The sequence below is a fragment of the Arvicola amphibius genome, chromosome 12 (assembly GCF_903992535.2).
Source record: "Arvicola amphibius chromosome 12, mArvAmp1.2, whole genome shotgun sequence".
Classification (NCBI taxonomy): Eukaryota; Metazoa; Chordata; class Mammalia; order Rodentia; family Cricetidae; genus Arvicola; species Arvicola amphibius.
Genome location: NC_052058.2, coordinates 133,816,350 through 133,841,135, shown reverse-complemented (window position 1 = coordinate 133,841,135; position 24,786 = coordinate 133,816,350). Strand labels below are relative to the sequence as shown.

Sequence of the window (24,786 nt, the reverse complement as noted above, 5' to 3'; positions counted from 1 at the left end):
CCTCACTTTCATCAGAACCCACCTCTCCCTCACTCTGCCACTTCTTGACCCCTGTGGTCTCCTACCCATGTCTTCTCTGGTGTTCTACCGGGTGAGCCAGGAAGGGCATAAGTGGTTCTTTGCTCTTTTTCAGATGTTGTTGGTATCTCAGAGAGATCGGTGTGCTGAGTTCCTGAAATCATGACTGTGTCCTCATTTAGATCAGTCACTGGAAAATAAAACAGTCCTAGAGCGACAGGACATGGGCCTCTGTGCATTGACGAAGGATAGAGACTCTATGGTATCATTACCATTAGACAGCTCAGCAGGACAGTTGCTTCTGAGTTTCAACATCCTTGGAGTCCATTTCTGCAGACAGCAATTTCTAGACCTCTGCTGCTTCAGTTCCTTCCCTCCTGGGTAGTGGTTCTCAAGCTTCCTAATGCTGTGACCTTTGAGTACAGTTCGGCATCTTGTGGTGACCCCAACTATGAAATGTTTTTTGCTGCTTCATAATTACAGGTTTGCGACTGTTAGGGAGAGTAACGTCAATATCGGATAGGCAGGATGTCTGATATGCAAACCCCCAAATTGGTCATGACCCACAGGTTGAGAACACTGTTCTGTGAGCTCCGTCATCTGAAGACGGCCAGTGGCGACTTTCCATGGAGAAGGGTAGGTGGTAATGATCCTCCTGTTCCTGGAAGCAGGCTTGGAAAATGCAGCAGTGAAGTCAGTAGCCATGGGAAGATGACCTGACCAGTAACCTCTTCTTCAAGGCTTACTCCACACTGTTTTCACATAAGCCCCTTTCCAGGAATTTGTTCTTGGTTGTTTTCCCCGGAAGTAGCTTCTTTTGTGTCTCCTCATATTCAGTGTGGCATCTTCCTAATTGCTCTTGAATTACAGACACCTAAAATCAGATTTCGTCAGTCCGGTGATGGCCACTCCATTAGGGCCTGTATTGCACCTAAATCGTCTCCTACCCTCAACATTGATTAACACATGGTAGTCACTCAATAAGTATTTGTTCAATAAATTGGGGTGTCTAGGAATTTGAGAGTCTGGTAAATGAGACTTATGTCAACCATAATAGTGGAGATAAATTATGTATTTCATATTAAGCTTATTCCATGATATTGGATGTTTCATATATATATATATATATATATATATATATATATATATATATACACATGTAGTGTGAAGCAGCGGGGCTGTGTCCCACCACCCGGCCACCGGCTAGCTTTACACCTGAAATAATTACACGGAAACTGTATTTTTTTAAAACACTGCCTGGCCCATAGTTTTAGCCTCTTATTGGCTAATTTTTACATCTTTCTTTAACCCATATTTAGTAATCTGGGTAGCACCACGAGGTGTGGCTTACCAGGAGAGATCTTAACCTGCGTCCATCTCGGAGAGGAGCAGCATGGAGACTCACTATGGCGACTGCCTGAAGCGTCTCTCCAACTCTACTTCCTTGTTCCCACAATTTTGTTCTGTCTACTCCACCTACCTAATTTTTATAATAAAAAAAACATAGACAGATAACTCTCCTCCATCATATATATATATATATATATATATATATATATATATATATATATATATATTGGTCTTTCGAGACAGGGTTTCTCTGTGGCTTTGGAGCCTGTCCTGGAACTAGCTCTTGTAGACCAGGCTGGTCTCGAACTCACAGAGATCCGCCTGCCTCTGCCTCCCGAGTGCTGGGATTAAAGGCGTGCGCCACCACCGCCCGGCTGTTTCTTATATTTGATGTATAATGCTACCTGCTGAGTCCTTCTTAGCTATCTATAGTTCTCCCAGTGGCCTGGGCCTGTCCCTCCCTTGGGTGTGCTTGCCTAGATATTCTTTGAAAGGCTACATTCTCCTCTGTCACGCCTAACCTAAGAATCACCTGAGTGTATCTTTACATAAAATAAAATAAGTAGGACTGAGGAGATAGTTCATTTTTTCAAGCACGATGCATGCACAAGGATCTGAGTGTGAGCCTCTAAACCAATTTGAAAAATGGGAGTTGTAGCTAGCTTGAAATCTCAGTGCTGAGGAGACCGAGAATCTCTCAGGCTTATTAGCCATCTACACTAGTTGAATTGGTGAACCCTAGACCATGAGAGACCTTGTGTCCAAAACCAAGGTCTTTAGACACTGTCCTCTGGCCCTGTCTCACTCCATAGCTCCAGCTGCATCTTGTTTTAGTGAAGTCTAAGGCACACACCCCCAGTTCTCCAAGCCAATCATTCTCTCGGTTCTTCGAGCCTTATGGTCTTTGTTGGTTGTTGAGGCCTGGCCTGAAATTTAGATGATGGAGTCTCCATCCCGGATGTGGCTTCTTCTGTGACTGACTCATGGCTCCACATGTGAAAAATAGGATATTTTTCTGAAACCCTTGGAAGCAACACTTAAACAGTTGTATTGCAGTGGAACAGGGCTGCCGTCGTTCTTCTTCCCTCTAAAGAATGCCTCGGGACCTGGTTCTCCACTTCCCGTGGCCTTTGCCAACAGCCCCTACCAAATTCAGTACACTTTCATATGCTGACATTTCTCATTCCCTATCTATCAGGCTTTTATGTCCCAGAGGAGACAGGCCTAACTTCAAAATCAGTTTCCCTTGTTTCAGGGAGAGGTGTGGAGAGAGAGAGCCTAGGGTGGCTAGACCAAATCCATCCTTGAAATGTGTCTAGGTTGAGACAGGATAGTAACAATGACGGTACCTGTGCTGTATTTCAATATAAGAGAGAGTGCTAATATCTTCTGGGATGCTTGCTCACTGAGCTCTGCACCCCAGCATGGGACAGCTAGCAGCATCACTACTGAGCAAAGGAATTCATTTTTTTTTTTGCTATCTCACAATGGCACAAGCTAATGGAGGGGGTCCTGGGCCATTCTATCATCGGATTCATGTTGGGCACCTTCCCTTCCCCTTCGTCTGAAAGGAGAAAGGAGCTATTGATTAGCGCACCCATGATTAGATTTGTTACTTCCTCATAAGGCCGAGCAGATTCCCTGATTTTGAATTTAAGTAGGCTTTTCTTCTGACTCCCTAAGTTCCCGACTCAAATTACTTTAAAAAACACCAAAGGCCAAACTTGGAGGTGCTGAGGATGGTGTCGAGAGCAACACCACCCAAAATAAAACCTGATCCCGAGCCTTCCGACTGTGAATGACAACTGGCTCCTGGTGCAAACCGGAGCTTTTTCTCCTTCCTCATGGCAAACCATGTGAAGCCAGTCTGAAGAGCCTCTGCTTGGAGTGCTAGACTTCATGACTCAGGCGTAGGGAAGCAGGTGGCGGTTAAAGAAAGAATCGAGGGAAACTTTCCTGTTCTGTTAGTTGGGAGAGTTTTGTGCACAGAAGAGACCCCAGTCGCTGCCGCCATCAGTTTCCACGTTGCTATGCTACCATGACTGCTCATGATTGGGTTATCGCACATCACGTCTTTAACAAAAGGTAGCGTAGACAGGGTGGTGGGCCGTTCCCCAGCAGCTCTGGATCGGCAGCGGCTGACATTTCGGGGCTTCCCAAGGCAGTGCTCTACACCTGTTCCTCTTGCTTCCAAGCAGCAGGTACCTTTTGCCGTGACCTCTGCCCCCTCACCATTGAGATTTTGGTTGTATAGCCAAGCTCCTTCACACACATCCTGTGCTTTAGAATGTGAGTCACGTGTGCCTTAGTTAATTTCCTCGTGGCCATGACAGAACGCCTGAGAAAAGTAAGGCGGAGAAGGAAGGGCGTATTGTGGGTGACGGTTTGAGGGCACATTCGATGACGGCAGAGGATCTTGAGGTCACCTTGTGTCTACTGCTGAAACAAAGAGGGAGATGAATTCTTGCACGTGGCTCCCTTTCTTCTTCCATGTATGACCAGCCTAGAGAAGGGTGCCATCCACATACAGGATGTGCCTTTCCTCTCACCCTAATCTAGAAGCTCTGGCCCAGACATGCCCACGGGCTTGTCTCTTAGGTAATAGAGACCCTGCCAAGTTGGCATTATTAACCTCACAACTCTGCACGGCGTCAAACGGAAACTCAAGTAGATCGTTTTCAAGCCGCAGTTTCTGACCCCTTGTCCAAACCCTCTCACACTCCAAATGCATTTCATCTGCCTTAAAAAGTCCCTCTAGCCTTTAAGAGAATGAGCAGAGCCCCCTCTGCGTCTTGCCAGTGTCTCAGCACTGCGTTTCCCATGACGTAAAAACAAGTTTCATGCTTCTAACAGTCAAGGGCACAGAATAGATGTTCCCTTTCTGAAACGGGGAGATGGGAACAGAGCAAAGACATAGCAGACCAAGCAGGGCAAATGGGAAATCCCACAGCTCAGTGGTAGGTATCTGGAGCTCCTGATGGAGCCATCTGAGGTTGAACAGGTTTGCTTAGCCTCACCCTCCAGCTCTGCAATCCTGTGGCACATGGGACTTCTTCCTCAGGTCAGCTCTACTCAGGTCCTGACATGCAACACTCCTCTGGTGCCATCCCGGGGTCCTGACATGCAACACTCCTCTGGTGCCATCCCGGGGTCCTGACATTACCACCATCCCATTACTTCCATCAAAACTTGGTCTTTTCCTTCATGCCATGGACCCCGAGGCCCCCATCTATGGATGTGACTTCAGTAGCCGTCTGGGACTTTGGCTTAAGCCTCCATTCCTGCTTTTGTTTCGGTTTGGTTTTTAGTTAGGGTCTCATTATGTAGTCCTTCCTTCTTCGCTGGCATTGCACCCTTCATATAAACCAGACTAGCCTTAAACTCTCGTTCACCTGCCTCTGCATTTCCAGGGCTGGGATTATGTGAGCACCACCATGTCTGGCTTTCGTCCTTCTCTTTTACGTGTGTGTATAACAAGTAGCATGTGGACTCCTTGCTGACCTTGGGGCACATTACCACGGGTGGCTGTATTTGATCCGGGTAGCCCTTCACCAGCTTGCTCAGGTTAGGCCCTCTTGTTTTGACAAATTTGGGTTTTCTCAAGAGGTTTTCTTCAGTGGGTGGGGTTCTGCTTTCAAGAGTACCTTCCCAGCTACCCCAGTGCTGAGAAGGCAGCTGGTCCTGGGTGGGGACCGTCTCCTCAACAACTGCAACTCTTTTCTCCTCGTTCTTCCTGTTGGGAACGTTAACCTCCTTTCCTGACAATGGGCACGCCTTCCTTCTCATGTGCTCTACTTGTTGCTGTTTGTCATTGCACACCTGGAAAAGAACAGTGAACGCTAACCTGTCTTGAGAGTCCCTCCGCCAAGTCATTAGCCCATTACATTTGAATTCAAATTCCCTCAAGCTTGAGTGTGTGGTATAACCTGAATGGTCCCTAGCCCAGTTCTTAGTAGAGTCTGTATTCCCCTGTGAATCCTCATGGGTTCACTCTCTGCTCTCTCAGAATTCCCACCAGGATGGTCTGCTCAGCTCTGTTTATAGTGTCCTAATGGTTTTCTAGCTCAGTGTTCCGAACTCCCACAATCTTCCCATAGACTGGATCCAAAGACCTACAATCCACGTGATCAGATTCATATGAGCCATGGCCCCGCTTCTATTTTTCATGGGTTTAGATGTAATTTTTTTTTATCAATTCCTTGAGCATTTCATACCTGCATGCAATGTATTTTGACTTATCCATACACTTTCCTTATCCTCTCCAACATGTTCCGAAATTTGTGTCTTTTTAAAAGATAACCCTAGGAGTTTGTTCTGCCCTCCCCAGAGGCTAATGAGGGTGGGTCTGACCCCTGAAATGTGGGCAGCTTAACAGGTGGCCCCACTTCTCAATCCTCATTTTATATGATGGAAAGTTTTTTTTGTTTCTCATATCGAAATACCTGATAGAAATCCTCTTCAGGAAGAAAGGGCTTATTTGGGTTCACATTTGAGCATACAGCCCTGAATGACAGCCAAGGCTTGACGGCAAGAGTTGTCATTCTCGCCATTAGGAAGCAGAGAGATGAATGGCTGTTCTCAGCTCAGCTTTCCATTTCCAATCAGCTCAGAATCCCACCCAACCCCTGGAACGGTCCTACCCGTATTTATAGTAGGCTGGTTCACTTCCACCAATCCAATCTGGAAGCACCCTTATGTAATACCCAGAGCTTTGTTTCCCCAGTGGTCAGGTTGACAGTGTTTTCCATCACAAGATGCTCAGGTATGGGAAAGGCAGCATATTAGGAAATGGCTCCCAGTGAAAGAGTAACCAAAGGAGGGAAACACCCAACCATGGGGGCCACATAAGAACACCAATGGAAGTCCAATTGTGGAAAGCAAAGGTCACCTCTAAGCAGAGCCCTTTAATGTTTCCATAAAAAGGACAGATAAAAGCAAACATCCTAGAATTGTTTAATTGCAAGGCTCCTAACGGTAGAGGCCCTTCCCAGTCATCTGGACCTAGAACTAGGCCACTAGCCATTGTGAATTGTTAGCTGCTGTGAACAAGCTCCATAGAGGAAGAGCAAGGGGGTGGGCTCTGGATCCATTGGCTTGGATATAAAAGATGTCCTAACTCTCACGCTAGCCCTGGAAGTTGTCCACTTTGTGTAATTACTGAATAACCCTGGGAGATCAGCTCCCCCATCTCAGCGGGGCCCCAGATGTCAAAACATCCAGAAGCTAAGATCCATGGTTTCATGCACTTGGTAGTCCCTGGGCACATGAGACTAGGCTGGCTTTCACTGTGTGATGCTCGCATCACCGTCTCTGCTCCTCAGCCACTGGTATGGGGTACTTGTTCCGCTGCCCTTGTCATACACTTACAAATACGTAAGGGCTGGGAACTGACAGCTCCCAGGTTTGCCACGCTCCCTGCCACCTCAGCCAGCTTCCCGGGGGCCTAGGTTTAGTGACATCTTCTCCATGAAAATCTCTGATTTGTGATTGGGACGGGAGTGGGCATCCATCTAGGAAGTCCTAGGCTCTAAGATCTACCCCTGGATGTTCTTGTAAGAGATTCCTGCTTCTCATGTACCCCCTCTTCATTTGAATCCAGATAAAATCCAAGACTCTAGCGCATATGGGCTTGCCCCTTTTCCTCTCCCCTCTGCTTTTCCTGTCAAGGACCATTTTTTTTGCTAGAGTGTCACACATTCAAGGCCCGCTCTCTGACCCTGCACTGTACCTTCATTCCCGAATTTATATCTTGCTTAGGGTTGGCTAGTATGTGTGAGTCTTTTTTGAGACCGCTTGCTGGGCACATCTGGACAGGGCAGGTTGATATCTGAACTTTATCATCTTTAAGCATAACGCATCTCATGTTTGTGTTCACGTGAGACAGACTATACCCCTCAGAGAGCTGCTGTGTGAGGTAGTAGGCTTATGTTAGCCCCTGTGGTCCAGGATAGGCTCTAAAAACTGGTTTGCTTCTCACCTTTCACGGCCCACAAGACGAGTGTGTTGACAGACCTGACCGAGGAGCACGTGGGATGTACCTACATGCCTCCAGGTTTTCAGGGTCCAGAATGTCCTGTGACTCTCACCGTATTTTCTGATGTCTACACCTATGCGTATTTATGCAATGTGTATATTCTTGTTTTTCTGTGGGGGCATTTGGGGTGCCTTCATCTCTGCCAACTGAATTAACTGTTTTGCCAACAAGAACAAACAAAAGCAAAACTGACTTTATAGTTCGTTCCCTGGGTGGGCACTAGCTGATTCCGTTGGTTGCCCAAGGTAGTGCGATGGTCTCCCTCCAAGTCCTGCTGTGACTTAGGCTTCCCAAGTCCTCCTGCCACCATGTTAACTCCAGGTGAGACTGTGGCCCAGTTAATGTCTAGCAAGGGTGAGCTAAGAGGAAACGAACACGTGGAAGTCAGGCACGGAGCTCTCCCACAGGCCACTTTATCTCCAGGGGATGTCGCTGGAAGACCTGCGTGTTTATAGCACTTGCAAGGGCAGAAAAAAGCAGCTTCAACTGCAGAGATGGCTTTAGAGATAGAGTTTAACAGGGCTTGGTTAAACCACTGTCTGGTTGGTGGGAATTGTGGACCTAGGGAGTCAACCAAGTTCCAGGCCAACCATCTGATTTTACAATAATGCTTTCTTACCTTTTCTTTCTGTATGGTGGTCTCAGAACGCCACCTGTCTGGTGCCCTCAAGGAAGTAAAGCAAAATTGTCCATGTATATCATAAGTCTCTTCTTACGTTGTGCTTCCTGAACTCAGTGTTTGCATTCCCAAGGAAGTGCCTGGTACTCTGTCCGTTTCCAGGAAGTGGGATTCAGCCTGGACTTGTCATTGCATGCAGGAGTTACACCTGTGTTGAGTGCAAACTAATTTTCTTTCTTTTCTTTCTCTTCCTCCCAGGACTATACCTTAACTATGTATTTTCAACAATATTGGAGAGATAAAAGGCTCGCCTATTCTGGGATCCCTCTCAACCTCACGCTTGACAATCGAGTGGCTGACCAGCTCTGGGTGCCCGACACATATTTCTTAAATGACAAAAAGTCATTTGTGCACGGAGTGACAGTGAAAAACCGCATGATCCGCCTCCACCCTGATGGGACAGTGCTGTACGGGCTCAGGTCTGTCCGCTCTGCAGGGCCGCTGTTCGGGCTCAGGTCTGTCCGCTCTGCAGGGCTCAGGTCTGTCCGCTCTGCAGGGCTCAGGTCTGTCCGCTCTGCAGGGCCGCTATACGGGCCGGGTCTGTCTGTTCTGCAGATCCGCTGTAACGGCCCAGTTATGTCCGCTCTGCGGGGCTCAGGTCTGTCCGCTCTGCAGGGCCGCTATACCGGCCGGGTCTGTCCGCTCTGCAGGGCTCAGGTCTGTCTGCTCTGCAGGGCTCAGGTCTGTCCGCTCTGCAGGGCCGCTATACGGGCCGGGTCTGTCCGTTCTGCAGATCCGCTGTAAGGGCCCAGTTATGTCCGCTCTATGGGGCTCAGGTCTGTCTGCTCTGCAGGGCTCAGGTCTGTCCGTTCTGCAGGGCCTCTGTACGGGATCAGGTCTGTCTGTGCTGCAGGGCCCATTTTGAAGTTGTGGGTTATGCTGGCACTGAGATTCTCCTTAGATTAGCTGATAAATATCCATGAGACATTTTAAGCTTTGCAGAAAGGAAACCCTCATCACTGGAAGATTTGGTGCATTACTGTTCCTATAAGAGTCACTAAAAGTTACAAAGCAGCTTTCTTGGATAATTTGTGTTTAATTGGGTTGCCATCTCTAGAACAGATTCCCATATCAGAAAGCACAAAGACCTGTAATTAATATTCCCCTGATACTTGAAAGGCTTAAATTTTTTTTTTCCAAAGCGACCTGCACTGCTTAATTAGAAGATGTCTATTGTGCAGATTTAAGGTATAGTCTGAGCTGTACTCTATGGAGGCAATGCTGAGAGCCTGGCACAGGAGACGGAGATTTCTCCAGGGCTTAAGATGGAGTCACCTACTTGAAAACCAGGCTGCCCCTTGAGTTGCACAGAGGTGGCCCAGACTTCCCCGCTTCCTAGGAAATGACCTGATCTTCCTTTGATTCTCCACCCTGCTGTTTTATAATTGTATGTTATCAATTTGCTGAACAACATTCTCAATCCTCTGTTTCTGCATGGATTTTACGCTGATTTTGGCTCTGGGCTGCTGTTGTTCGGTATGGATGTATGGATGCACCTGTCTGACTTCCTTGATGCTACGGGTTAAAAGTGGCCTTGAGACCTTCTGGAAGTGGCCCACAGTTTTGAATGAAATATGATGTGGGTCTCTTGGAGGAAGTCCTATCTCAGGTTGCTGTGAGTTCAGGACTTTTTTAGAAGACTCCAATAGCTGAAAGTAAAACCCCAACCCGAATGTGTTGAAATCTACCTCCTGTGGTGGGTAGAGTCTCTAGATTGAATAGATTATTTAGCTTAGCCTTAACTAGAAAAATATTGAATGTCTTTTTTAACCAACCACAATATTGTAGCCAAAGTTGGGATTTCTGCCAAATGAGACCTTTCTAAGTAGAAGGGAATATTAGCGCATGTCAATAGGACTGTGGTGGTGCCTCACCGGAGTCCAGGCTGAGCAGTTTATACTTTTACCCCACAGTAAGACACTCTGGTCCAGCATAAGAAGTCATGGTCGTGCGCTGGTCTCACTGGAAGAGCACCTACCCCGACGCGTCCGTTCCCCTCACCAAAGTCGAGGCCGGCTGTGTGTGTGTATGCCCTATTTGTCCATACGTGTGGATGTGAGTGTAGGGCCCTGAGTTCATGTCTGTGTGTGCATGTGGATATGTGTCCATAATGCAGGCAAGCTGGGTGGGAATAGCAAAGAAAATCTCTGACATTTTGCCTCTTTAAAACAAAGCATGCTCTTTGGGTTCTCTTCCTTTAATTTTTTTATTCTTCATTTAAAAATATTTTCCTCGTGGTCTCTTTTTTATTTCATTTTCCATGTACTTATTTTGGGTGTGTATTCATTCAAGGAGAATAGGCTACCTGAAGGAATTGCTTCTCCTCTTCCACCCCGTGGGTATCCAGAACTAAACTCAGGTTTCAGGCTTGCTGCCTAACGTCTTTCCCCTGAGTTTTTTTTTTTTTGTTGTTTTTTTTGTTTTTTTTTTTTTTTTTTCTGGCCCTGCATTCTTTATTTTCGTGATGGAAGTGGACTCTATCAATTTCCCTTTGGTAAAATCAAAGGGCTGTTACTTTGGGGAATAGATTACGTAAGGTGCACGCAAGTACTGTAAGAAGTTTAGGAATTTCATTTCAAGGTGTCAAATTCCATGCCAAACAAAAGGGAAGAGTCAAAAATAGAAAACCAACTGAACAAAGAAGAAAATATTTTCTAAAATTGTAGCTTTACGTCACACTTGGCCTACAAAGTAAGCACTGCTGCAGTCCTAAGTCAGGGGACCTTTCGTGATAGCCTTGCACAACAGTCTAACCATCACTGTTTGGCTAACTTTCCATCAGTTACCTGCAGCCAGGAAGCAGCTTCCCTTGCAGACATTTTTTTTCCCCAGGAACGACTGTCTCATGCTTCTCAATCTTCATGGAGATTCTCCTACTTCTGTAACAATTCTTCATGCTTCTGAGGACCTCCGAAAACCCCCGTAAGTCCAGACTGAGCAGCATATCCTATGTATACAGTGGCTGCACAGCGGGCTTCTGGTGTCTTAGAAGCTGGCTATGCATTCCTATCCTGATATTCAAATCGGTATGTCTTCACAGAGTTTAAGGAGCTTTTGAACAAAAAGCACATTAATGATTAAAGATGCTGATAGATACATATTCATCCTGTGCTAGCCTGTGACATATATTCCAGCCTTTCATGGAGAAGCACATAAATTTTTCTTTATAAAAATAAGGTGTTGTCAATCTCACCCTGTCCTCAGCCCTTCTGTCTCTTATTGCTACATTTGCTGAATCGGGGTAGGAACATAGCAAGCCAGAGCTAAGTCAACATCTCAAGCCTGGATGATACACTCTATCTCTTGGTAAATAGGATCAGATGCTCCTCAGTTTTTCGTATTGTAGCATCTTTATCAACTCATCAGAAGTTGAACACACTGTAATTATAATTCATAGAATCTTCCAAGCCTACAGCATGTCAGTGCTCAATGGGATAGTGGACATTTCATGTCTTTGTCTGGAGCTTGAGGTTGACTAGGAGCTGAGGATTCTGCTGATGCCCAGCAACGTAACAAGGGCTCCTGGGAAAAGAGCAAGATTCAAAATCCAATCAGTTTTCTCCTGAAGACTCTTTGCTTTACATAGGAACATCAGAAATCTGAAACTGACCCGCTCCATCAGCGGTGTCTGTACTGTGTGTGGGAATGGAGGAGACCGCGCCATTCAAACGCCCCATAGTCCTGGCTTGCTGTCTCCATCCTCAGGAGGGACCGCTGCTGGAGTTCCACCCAGAAGAGGGCGCTTCCTTCCTGGTTGTGGGTGTCAGAATGATTGCACCTGAGACTTGCAATTGGATTTTTACCACTGTTGGAACCTGAGCTCTTTCTTCAGCCCAGCTGTTGCCCGCACTGGTGATCAGCCGCAACTTTTGAGTTTCTGGGTTTCTTTTCCTTCACGTTGAGCCATGATGCACCACGATCAAGGGGGCTTCGGCATTTTCTGGGAAAGAGAAAACTCTTTGGCTGTAGACCAGAGGTGGCATACATTAATACCTCAGCTCAGTCTCGTTCTGGGAAAGCATTGATTCTTCACTTTGTTGATGGTCTGGCCCACAACTTCCCGAGAACAGTAATGAAAGGTCAGTGGTACTGGGAACTGTTTCATGAGTTCCTTAGTGGTCACTGACTTGGGCACAGCTGACCCCCTTGGCAGACTGAGCCTCTAGAATAGGCAGTGTGCTGTGATGCTAGGGGTAATCTGCGGATAAGGCATAACACTGTTCTGACAGGAATGCACCTTTCAAGTTTGCTTTGGGCACTCCTGCCTTTCAGGGTATCAGAAAGGTCTTAGCTGCCAAGGACTTCTGGACTCAGGGACCGTTAACCACCCCTGCCTGCCCAGCTTCTCTACTCTGCCCTGCTGTCTGTCAGACAGTGGAGATGTCTTCGCTCTCCATCTTCTCTGCCTTTTTGTCAATGTCTGGATCCTCTCTAAATGTCTTACTTTGCACCATTAAACATTGTGTTGCTCTGTGCTGTAGGTTAATAAGGAAATTACAAATATAATGCCATTTGCCCTATAACGCACTGAAGTTGAATGGTGATCATCAAAGCAAGGTAGCATATGTTGATGGGAAATAGAAAAAATATTTTGGACAATACACTGTAATGTTCCTACTTGATGATAAAAGATACAGCTGAGAATTATTAATGTAACCATTCCTATGGTTAAAAGTTTGAATGCATTGTTAGATTCAAACCTAGAGTGGATTTGAAAAGATCCAAATTGAAACCTATGATTGCTTTAGAATCTTATTCTAAAGCTGTTATTTTTTTTTATGGTCCCTTAGTCAACTCTGTTTACTGCAGCAAAGGTCTGAGCTTCCTGGGGTATTGGGAACACCAACATGTTGGGGTCTCCACTGAACCGAGTCTTCATGTTCACAGCTTTATGTCACGGCCTTTGGTGACCTGGTTTTCAGGATTTCTCTGCTACGCCATGCCTGTCCTCATCAGCTCTCTGAAGCATGGAGGAAGAATCTATGATCTCCTCACCCTTGCAGTTCTCAGGCTTCCCAAACCACTGCTCTGTGGATTGCACCGCCAAGCTTGTTGGCCAGTTTAGGATGGACACTCCCGGCTTTGAGCCACGTCAGCGATGACTTTTGTGTGTAGTGTTATTTTATGTTTAATTTTTTTCTAGGAGCATGGAACTCTTCAGGCTCTCCTCTTTCACGAGCTGTAAGCTTACCTGGGAGGTGTTTTGCCCTCTGCACACCATTCCCATTGTTGTCGTGCAGCCTCGGAAGTCAGGATGTCACTACCTAATGGCTCCTCTCTCCTTAACATCACAGCCTCTCTTTCGGTGCATTGGCTGCAACAGAAGCTCCCTAGTGCTTCTTTTCTCTCCAAACCATACATTTTGTAATTCTTTTAATTTTCTTTTCTTTTTTCTTTTTTTATTTTTCCATTCAAAAAATTTACACTTCCTCCCTTCCTCCCATTCCCCTCCCACTGCTCCCTCACTCTCCCTCCTCCCTTGCCCTCCCTCCTGAAGAGAGGGCAGGGAACCCTGCCCTGTGGGAAGTACAAGCCCCCCCCCCCATCCAGTCCTAGGAAGGTTTGCATCCAAATAGACTAGGGTCCCAAAAAGCCAGTACATGCAGTAGAAACAAGTCCCAATGCCTTTATCAATGGCTTCTCAGTCAGCCCCCATTTTCAGCCACATTCAGAGAGTCTGGTTTGATCGCATGCTCATTCAGTCCCGGTCCCACTGGATTTGGTGAGCTCCCAATCTCCATCTGTCGCCAGACGAAGACTCTATGGTGATATTCGAGATAATTATCAGTGTAATAGTGGGTCAAGGCCTGTTCAGGCACCCTCTACTCTGCTGCCCAAGGACCTAGCTGGGGACATCCCCGTGGACACCTGGGATCCTCTCTAGAGCCAAGTCTCTTGCCAACCCTAAAATGACTCCCATTTTGTATTTATTTATGTCCCACGTTCTCTTTTTCATTTTAGATCTGCCTAATAGTTAGCAGTCACACCCATCCACAGACTCACCATCATACGTGCTCTGCTAAAGAAATCAGTCTAATAGCTTTTAGTGTAGCCTTGGGCAAGGTCTCAGGACAAGGACAGAAGGCATCACTTGCCAAAATGTCCCATGACTGACCTCTAACCCAGTTACCAATATTTAAATCTGAATCCCCTACCTTCCACATGGCTCTCAGCACTCACTACATTAAGCTGTGTTCATGGCAAAAAATAGGCTTTATCGTTCAAGGTTTCAAAGTCCTTCACTTCCGCTCCCCAAATCCAAACGGTCAGGTTCTTCACAACAGCGAGTCTCCAGTACCTACTCCTTTATCAGTTATTTTTGAGTTGCTACGATAAGACATCACGAGTTTATTTTGCTTTAGATCCAAGGGGAAAGTCCAGAATGGCAAGGAAAGCCTGGGAACAGGCAGCCAAGAGCAGGAAGCTAAGAGATTACATCATTAGTCATAAATACAAAGCGTAGAGAGGAAACTGGAAGTGGGGGTAAGGCTATGAACATTCAAAGCTTGCCCCCCAAGACATAGTTCTTCCAAAAAAAGCCACACCTCCATAACCTCCCCCAAACAATGCCACCAGTTGGTCACCAAGTATTCAACTACATGAGACTTTTTTTTTTTACTTTTGTCATTGAAAGCACCACAGTATAGAAAATCATCCAGCCTTACTAATCTCTTATTGTTAATAATTTAGTTAACAGTCTTAAACATTCTAGTTTAATACTTACATTGTTTATTGTAGTGAATTTTTCTTTATTTAAAATAGTTTTTTTTCTCTTTTTCCTCTCTGCTCCAAAAGAGCAATGAGCTGACAGCATACAGCTCCCTCTCATTCTCCTATGGTGTGGGTGCTGTCTGTGTTCACCATCAAGGTTGAACGTGCTTTCCAGTTAGGGTAACTAATATGTATTCTTTTGATTCCCAGGTAGGGAGGGGTATGGAATGGGGTGGTGTGGTGTGTGTGTGTGTGTGTGTGTGTGTGTGTGTGTGTGGAGAGAGAGTGTATTAAGTAGTTTCCAGAAATTGTATTATACACTGAAATATGGCAAGTAAAAAATGCAGCAGTTTACATTTATATTTAACCACTATTAAAGTGATGCCCATTACAAGATAAATTTTTAAATGTCGGAAGTAGATATTATTCCTTCATGCTGTGTTCATATGAGTCTTTTCTGTGACTGTTATAAATTAATTTTCCATCTTTATTCATTTTTAAATGTTTATTTTTATGATACATTAACAATTTATAATCACATCTACTTAAGGAGTAAAAATTGATGCTATGATTTATGCATACCGTGTGGAATAATTGAATCAAACTAGGTACCACATTCCTCCTTAAATATTTAATCTCTTTTGTTGTGAGTAAACTTGAATTTTCCTTTTAGGAATTTATAGTTAGCAATTATGGACTATACAGTACATGCTTGTTCTCCATGCTGAGCAGCAGGTTTGAGAAACAATCTTCCTTTCTGCATTTTTATAGCCTTTTATTGCTATCATCTTCTTCCTTTTTCTCCCAGTCTTTGCTAGCCCCATGCTGGCGTCTGCTTCTGGCTTTGACTGCTTTAGATACTGCATGCACATCACAAGAGTCGGTTTCCTATGCCTGGTGTGTTTGGTACAGTGTAATATTCTCCATTTACATCCATGTTGTCACAAAGGACAGAGCCTCCATTGCTGTGGTACCTAGAAAGTATGGCATTGCTTATACTACACTTTTTTTTCTCTGCTAATGTGTTGGCGGGTAGTTTGGTTGATTCCCTAATTTCACAATTGTAGACAATGTTGCACTCAGCATGGGAGTGTAGATATCTCTTTGACAAACTGATTTAAAATCTTTGGGGGATGATAGCTCATGATTTTGCTTTGTTCTTCAGTGATTTGCAAACCCTGTAAACCACTTTTTATAATGGCTATGCTAATTTACATTCCCACCAACAGAGTACAGGGTACTCTTTTCTCCCTCTCCTGGCTGATACTTCTTCCTGATTTTCTTGGTAGACGTCCTGACATGTGTGCAATGGTGTCTTACTATGCTATGCACTTTGTACTTGAGGTGACTCTGAGAGTTCTTCATATGTCTGTTGGCCATGTCCCTGCCTTTTTTCAAGAAATGTCTCCTTTAAATATGAATGTAAACGCCCTTAAAAAGTTCCTTCCCCTAAGTTTTCTGGCTTTCAATAATCTGACTTCTGTTCAAATTCATGATGTGTAGAAATTTCCAGAACACATGACCCAATTTATTGAAATTTCTGAAAGAATTACACATTAGAGACTTGGTAGTGTAGAGTCAGCTCATCTCTCTCTCTCTCTCTCTCTCTCTCTCTCTCTCTCTCTCTCTCCATCTCTCCTCATCTCTCTCTCCTCTCTCTCTCTCTCCTCTCTCTGTGTGTGTGTGTGTGTGTGTGTGTCACATACAGTCTATCAAATGTTCCAGTCTGCACATTGATGCCTTCTGATTTCCTTTATGTTTTGATATTGTGAATCAAGATTTTTCTTTCTGCATGCTCTGTAATAGAGTATATGATATAGGGTTACTTATTCATAAGAAGGTCAATATTATTTTAAATATTGGCATACAAATCTGTCCTTCATGTGGAAATATTTTGAGCAGATTTTTCTCTTTTTCATTAGTTCTTTGAGAACTTTGTACAGTGTATTTTGATTATATTTACTTATTCCTGCAGATTCTTATTGGATTCTTCCAAGTGTGTCCCCCTTATGTATAATCACTCAGCTTTGTGTTCTTTAAAAAATAATCAAGTCCAATTCACGCTCTCCATGTGTTCTTAGTGAGTGGCCTTCCACTGGAGCGTGGTCAACCTACCAGGGGCTATATTCTTAAGGAAAATTGATCGTCCCTCTCTCAGCAGCTGAAAATTTCCAACAACTCCTCCAATAGGGGTGTGACTTCATTTCCACCTCTCCTCTCGATGATGAACTGTGGTCTGGTGTCCAGAAAGCACCATTTGATGGCGGCTATCCACGTTCTGTGCCTTTTACAACCGTTCTACTTCATATTCCATAGTGATTCCTGAGCCTTTGGAGGAGAGTTAAGACATGGATGCCCCATTCAGGGCTGAGAATCCTGTTGTCTTTTATTTCCTGGACCTTGATCCATTGTGGATCTTGGTGTTAATCTCTATCTACAGCAAAATGGAGCTTCTCTCATAAGGGTCGAGTGTTGCCTCAATCTATAGGCATAGGTATAGGACTCAGGTAATACTATGCCCATTGTGCCCCGTTACTAGAACAAAACTCTGTGGCCTGTGGCCTGATGGGTCCAAGGTTCTTATTCTGATAGTTGTGCCGGGCATGGGGCTTCTTCTTGTAGTGCTGGCCTTAAATTCAGTCACACTATTGTCATCTCACCCCATGATGTTCTTGCCATGATACACCAGTGGGCATATTTTGCCAGGGAGGTCATTGCTGTAGCTGGCAGTGTTGATGATTGGAACATTCATGATTCCTTTATGCCCTGGTAGTGTGTGCAGCACCTTTCAGCACTGTGAAAGTTAGCCAATGGGGGCAAAGCTGCCAGGTGAATGCCATCTTGATTTCTTCATGTTATAGGACTCGAGTATGTGTATATTCAGAACTATGGATAAATTCTAGAGGGTAATCGATTGCATTGACTAGCCTGCAAAGTTGGGGTCTATGGGGCCACCACAAACTCCAAGAGTAGCCCATTTCTCATACTAGGGTCTTTGCTAGCCTGTGGGTTCTAGTAAGGACATTGCTGCCCCGTTATAATGTAACACCAGTTTAACTCGTGTGTGTGTGTGTGTGTGTGTGTGTGTGTGTGTGTGTGCGTGTGTGTGTGTGTTTGCATGATTAGGAAACTTCTACCATGGTAGGTTTTTATATTTTTCAAAAAGTCTTTAGTGTCCGTTAGCCCTTCTCAGAGTCTCTCCTTTATTCTGACTGCCAGCCCAGGCCTAGGTGAAGCCTTCCTGTCCCATCACCCCCTTTACTTCTTTATGTCACTGTGTTCTATCTTCTTCGAAAGCACACTATATGGCTCCTTTACCTATTTTCTGGACATCTGTGGGTATTCCAAAGGAAATACACGTATCTGACAAATCAAAGCTGATGCCCATAGATAAGAGAAAACATGGGATGTTAGTCTTTCTGGCCCTAACTTACCTCATAGAGACTGATGCTTTATCTATCCATTTATCTGAGAATTTCATAATTTTGTTTTTCTTAGCAAGCAGATAGCATTCAACAGTGATGATACACCCTATTTCCATTATCCATTTATCAACTGACGGAATTCAAGGCTGTTTTCCTTTCTTGGGTATTATAAGAACAGCAATGAACAAGAATGAGCAGGTATCTCTACAATGAGTGATAGATTTTTGGGGTATATGCCCAAGAGTGGCATAACTAGATCGTGTGGTAGATCTTTTCCTCCCTTTCTGAGGAATCTTTTATTTCCTTTGTGGCCATACCAAGTTGTATTCCCACCATCAGTGACCAAGTGTCCCCATCCCCACATGACAGCGTTGGTTGTCATTTGTCATTAGATCTTAGACATTCTGACTGGGATAAGATGAAGTCTCAAAGCAGTTTTAATTTGGATGTCCCTGATGAATAAGGATGTTGAACATTTTCCCAAAATGTTTCTCAGCCATTTATATTTCATCTTTTGAGAACTCTGTATTTAGTCCCATGACGCTTTTTAGTTAGACTTGGTTGTTGTCGTTTTTGTTTTGTTTTGGTTTTTTGTTTTTTGATGTTTAGATTCTTGGGTTCTCTATGTAATATATAGATACTAACTCTTTATGGGATGCATAGTGGATTTTTTTCTCCATTCTGTAGGCAGCTGATTTGCTTGAGCGATCATGTCCTTTTTTTAGCTTGACAAGTTTCCATTTTTTAATTTGTTTGGTTTTTGATGCCTGCACTGTCAGGGTTATTCCTGTGCTAAGAAGTCTAGCTGAGTTTCCTACTGCGTCGTCTGTCAGACTCAGGTGATCAGATCTTCTGTTGAGTTCTTGATCAATTGGAGTTGGGTTTTGTGAAGGCTGAGAGATAAAGAAGTGTCCAGTTTTCTTCTTCAGCATGGAACTTATTTAGTTTGACAAGCACCATATTTTTGAGGATGGTGTTTTTTTCCTTTCTTGTGTATTTGTGGTTTCTTTATTTAAAAACTTGTATCTTTAGGAATGTGGGCTGGTGTGGCAGTCCTCAGTTCTAGTCCACTATTGAGTGAGTCTGTTTTGGGTCAGTACCTTGCTGTTTCGTTACTATCACTTTGTAGTATAACTTGAAATACTGGGTGGTTTTTGGTTTAGTGTGTGTATACCAAAATTAACAAACAGAAATTCTGAGTGCAACCGGTATAACAGTTAAAGTGATTGATCGACTAACAGGAAGAAAGGAGAAAAGTTAACAGAGCCCAGTAAAGTTCTGAGAAAGCAATAGTAAATCAAAATTTATAGGAATCCTAGGCCATGAGAGTGGGAGCATAAGAGAGAGAGAGAGAGAGAGAGAGAGAGAGAGAGAGAGAGAGAGAGAGAGAGTCTTGAAGAAATAATGACTAAAAGCATCACCAGTCTGATGAATGATATAAATGTACAAATCCAAGAATCTCAGTGAACTCCTATAGGGATAGAGCCAGCAAGATCTTTAACGAGACACATTGTAACCAAAATTTCAAACACTAAATACAGAAATAATCTTGACAGCATCAAGAGAAAAGGACCCATCCCAGAGACAGGATTCTTAAAATGATCATATGTTCATTTGTCACCAGAGACATTGGCTGTCAAAAGCCAGTTGGATAATAACTATATATGCTAGGAAAGAAAAGCCGCCAACCTACAATGGGAGGTGTGAAAATGCTGTTAAAAATGAGAAGAAATTAAGATTCTCCCTGATAAATAAATCCTGAGGTACTTTGTTTCTGTTTAATAGACCTGCTTTAAATGCGGTGTTCAAGTGAGTGTTCAAATGTTCAAAGAAAAAGACACCGGATGTTAGTGCTGAGACTTAAGAAGCTGTGGCGATGGCCAGGGAGGAGGAATGCAAACCAGTGTTCCTGAACAATTTGTTAACTCCACCTTTGAACTTCTCTACAGCCCATTGCAGGCTGAGGTAGGCAAATCACAAGCCTTGACTGTGTTACAGTAAAGTCTAGGCTAGCCTCGGCTACATAGCAAAGCTCTGTCTCACATTTTCATGATGCAAACATGCGGTGCACAAGGAGTAAGCTTGATTAGGTGCCTTAATTGTGTATGAAATAAGATCATAACAGTGAAAGACTGAAAATTTCTCCCTCAGATCAAGAATCTTATATTTAATTGTCACTGCTATCAAAGTAGGAAAGAACGGCATAAGCTGACTTTCTCACAGACAGCATGACCGTGTGTAAAATCCACAGGACTGTACAAATGCTCTGGTCTATTATAGCTAAAAATAAATTCCCCAACATTGTGGAAGGCAAAATGAGCAGGTAGAAGCCAGCAGCATTTCTGTGTAACCATGAGTCATCTTAAAGGGGAGGTAAGAAAGAGATCCAGTCAATCGCCTGACAAGATAGAAACTTAGTTTTTTAAATGAGGTTTAAGGCGGTGGTGGCGCACGCCTTTAATCCCAGCACTCGGGAGGCAGAGGCAGGCGGATCTCTGTGAGTTCGAGACCAGCCTGGTCTACAAGAGCTAGTTCCAGGACAGGCTCCAAAGCTACAGAGAAACCCTGTCTCGAAAAACCAAAAAAAAAAAAAAAATCATGTTTAATTGATTATGAATGGTGTGTTTGAGTGTGTGTGAGTGTGTGTGTGTGTTTGAGTGTGTGTGTGTGTGTGTGTGTGTGTGTGTGTGTGTGTTGGGAGTGTACTGGCACATGAATTCAGGTTACCTGCAAAGCTCAGAGGTGTTAGATCCCCTGGACATAGACTTCTAGGTGGTTGTGGATTACCTGATGTAGGTGCTAGGATCTGAACTCTGGTCCTCTGTAAAGACAGTAGGCACTCTGAGCTGGTGAACCATCTATCAAACTACAAAGCTATGTCCCAGGCTGCTCTCACCGCTTGCCTGATCCTTCTGCCTCTGCCTCCCCTTCATATCCTACAGGTGTAATCCACCACAACCTTCACATGTAACTTTTAGCGTGTTCGCTCTAGGTGGCCCAGAATGACCTCAAACTTCCAGTCTTCCTGCCTCGGGTTCCTGATGGCCAGGGTTATAGACATGTTGTCCCAACACAGCGACATTTCAGTCATAGAGCGAAAGACTTAAGCAGTATGCAATGTTGTTAAAAGATTTTAAAGAAGATGTGACTGAGAAGGACAGGTTGTGTCTGGGATAGAAATGTGTACAGTTAAGATGATAATACTGCCCCAGCCTCCTCCACATTCAGCATAAGTCCTTTCAAAATACAACAGCATTATATTTAGAAGAATGTCATTTTTTTTTAATTTATACCCCGACAATGCTGGAGCATACATGAGCAGCCCGTATATGTTGGTTCTGTTAAATTTTTCTGTGTTGGGTTTCATGGTCTAAGTTTTTGAGGAATGGAAGCTCCTAATTCCCTATGGAATCTCAAGTGATTGCAAAGGTCTGAATGACCTTTAAAAAGAACATGGATGGAGGCCTCACAATCTGTGATTTTAGAATTTCCTACAAAACTACGTTAGTCAAAACAAATCGCTTGTCATATGGGTGGACCCACTGTCCAGTAAAATAGAATGGATAGCCCAGAAATAAATCTTAACATCTGTGAATCTATTTTAAATTTATTTTTTATTATGTTATCGGAGGTGGCATTTTCCCTACATGTTTCTCTATTCCCCGTTTGTGCGCGGTGTCTACGGAGGGCCACGGTGGATGTTGGATGCTCTGAAATAGGAGTTACAAACAGCTGTGAGTCACGCTGTGGGCGCTGGGGATTGAACACTTGGTCCTCTGCAAGAACCAGTGCCCTTAAGTGCCGAGACATTTCTCCAACTCTGTGAGATGAATTTTGATGAAGAGCCCAACATTTTCATGGGATAGAGGGAAGTCTTAACAGATGAAGATGGGAAATCCTGGAACTCAGGAAGCGAAGGACTCTAGAACGGCAGAAGCCAGCTCGATAGATCCAAATCTTCAGAGTTAAAATTAGACAGCTCTTAGGAGGAGAGAGGAATGGCTGCGTGACATTGGAGACGGCACTGAAGTTTGGTTATGACACCAAGAGCACAGAAGGGAAAAATTAAACAGAAAAGCTGGCCAACTGAAATGTCAAGGAGCTTCTAAGCATCCAAGGATGCAGGAAACACGAACAAAGCAGTCCCCCAGCACCACAGTCGGGGCAATATAGTGGGGGAAGTGTGCTTTCCACTTACCCCCAGGCATCCTAATCAGATTGAGATAGTAGGAGGGATGCAAGCTGCTTTTCAGATGCTCAGAAACTCTTCTGCCCTTTCTCAAGAGAGATGAGTCGGGGTATTTTCTTTAAGAATTTCTGGGTGCTGGGTTCTGGGTAGCCTACTTTCCTGGCAGGGAACTGAGGGCACTCTGTTCTCTGTTTTGATCTTCAGCACAATGCTGCTTTGATCCTTTCTGTAGCTCTGCCCTCAGATCATTTACAAATGGATAGGAGAGAAGTTGAGATGCCCCCTGCTCCAGAAGTGACTCAGGGCCGAAAGGCGCTGCCTCTGTTGCTTCAGTGCCGACGCAGACACCTCTGCTTTAGGGAAATGCTCAGTTACCATCTGCCGCATCACTGCGGGGTAACAAGCAACTGGAGACCTGAATGTGGGTGGTAGGGTTACGGCACTCATTTTTCTGGGGAATCAACAGGTATGTCTGCCAGCCTGGCTGGCTCATCCAGTCTCAGTGTGAGTGCTCACCAGCTACCCCACTGAGGTGGTCTCTGTGAAGACAGTGCTCCTCAATCCTGTCCCCTTGTCAATTCTCCTGGAGGAGTAGATTCCCCTGGCAGAGCTTTCTTGTGTTAGAGGAAGAGAGAAAAGGGACCAGTTCTTCTTATGACTACCAAGCTATTCCATCTACTTCTCTCAAGACAAAGCAAGTTTCTAGGGTTGATCCATTGTTGAGAGATAGACAAAGAATGCCTACGTAGTGAGGTTCCTCTAGGGGATGGGGCCGGGGCTGCAATAGATTCAGTTTGCCTTTGGTGATTTTCCCAGCAACGTCCTCAAGGAGTCTCTATAGCAAGAAGCTGTAGACATTCCTGCAAATGTATGTCCCTAGATACTCCATAAAACACCACAAAAAGTTGCCTAATGAAATCACCGACTTATGCCCCGTGACCTCTCCATTTCTCTGTAAGCATTTGTGTAAGAAGAATGAATAGGTGCTCAGTCTAAGCCCCTGAGTTCCTAGGCCCCGGACAATGGCAACTGCTTCGTTAGTCAAAGCACTCCGCCTCCAGGCAGTCTGAATGAGCAATGACGAAGGCAGCTGGAAGGGATTGGGAGCAATGGCTACCTGAAGATCAACATCTGGCCTGTGGTGCTGCCTCTGCCACAGAGAGAGACACTAGTAGAGTTCTGGACCTCTTCTGCTGATTCACGGCTTATTCTGTCACTGACAAAGTCGAACTCCGAGCCAAAGGCGTGTTTCACCGTTGTCTTGAGTTGAGGGGAGGCTGTCCAGCTCATGGCTGGCAGTAGACTGGATTCCGCATGGTTTTGCTGTGCGACATCAAGATTCACAGTGGCTGCCTGGTCTTGGAAGCAGGGCCTCACATGAGACTCTTCAACAGTGAACCACTCTTGAATCGAGCTCATGGCAGCTAAAAAGGGTGCAGGGCTCTTCCTGAGAGTGCCTGATGGTGGGTACCCATCCCCTGCTGACTCGTACCAATTGCCTTGGCACCAAGAAGAGCCAGGATGTCTTTCTTTGCCAACAACTCCAACCTAGTTTGGACCCTTAATCTCCGAAGTCTTGTTGACAAAAACTTCTCTGAGTTTTTGCCGGTCACTTGCTCTCGGAGGTGCTGTTCTGATACCAAAAGATAGCTGTAGACAGGACAGGCTAAGGTCTGACTTAATAGACTCAAACCAAAGTAGACAAGGAGCCAGGCAGTCAGTAGTCAAACCTGCCCTTCTGCAAATGGAGCTTAATGCAATGAGTACATCGAGCATTGACGTAGTGCAAGGTAAGGAGACACAATGGGACCAGAGTTCTGTAATTCTGGTTGTATTTGAGAGGGTTGGCAAGATCAGAACATAGTCAGCCAGAAACATCCCAATTAATGCTCACGTCTGTCTTCTTCAGTACTTTAGGGGAACCTAAGAAATTAATACAAGGCAAAGAGGAATCAGAGATTCACTAGGGTGCGCAGTACAGACTGCCCGCATCTGAGATCTCTCTGCCTTCTAGGAACATGTTGAGCAACTTGCTCTTTGAAACCCTTGTTTGCGCATCTGCAAATGGGAATGATAATAACAAACAAGAATAATAACAGACTTAACTAAGCAGCTGGTAAAACAGTGAATGTTGAAGTTACATGGCATAGACCTAAACACAGCTAGGGCGAACTGATGTCCTAGGGCAAGAAAACAGTCCAAAGAACACTGATAAGGAAGAAAGGAGAAAGAAAGCTAATGAAGGAAGGAAAGGGAGAAACAAAGGAAGGGAAGAAAAGAAGAAATAGGTTAGAAATACTGTTTACTTTAATATTATGTATCATTATTTATACAGAGAGAGACAGAGAACAGGAGCAGCAGACTGCCAACTGCATGGGGA

General features: G+C 44.6%; 1 protein-coding gene across 3 annotated transcripts in view; it reads left to right on the top strand.

Annotated features, from left to right (window-relative positions):
• Nucleotides 1-24,786, top strand: part of Gabrb3 (gamma-aminobutyric acid type A receptor subunit beta3) — a 228,623-nt gene that overhangs the window by 165,009 nt on the left and 38,828 nt on the right. For all 3 annotated transcript variants that reach the window (XM_038313911.1, XM_038313910.1, XM_038313912.1), the window contains one exon: nucleotides 8,280-8,500. In XM_038313911.1, the coding sequence (XP_038169839.1) occupies nucleotides 8,280-8,500 (221 nt within the window). Of the gene's footprint in view, nucleotides 1-8,279; nucleotides 8,501-24,786 lie in introns of those variants that run through there.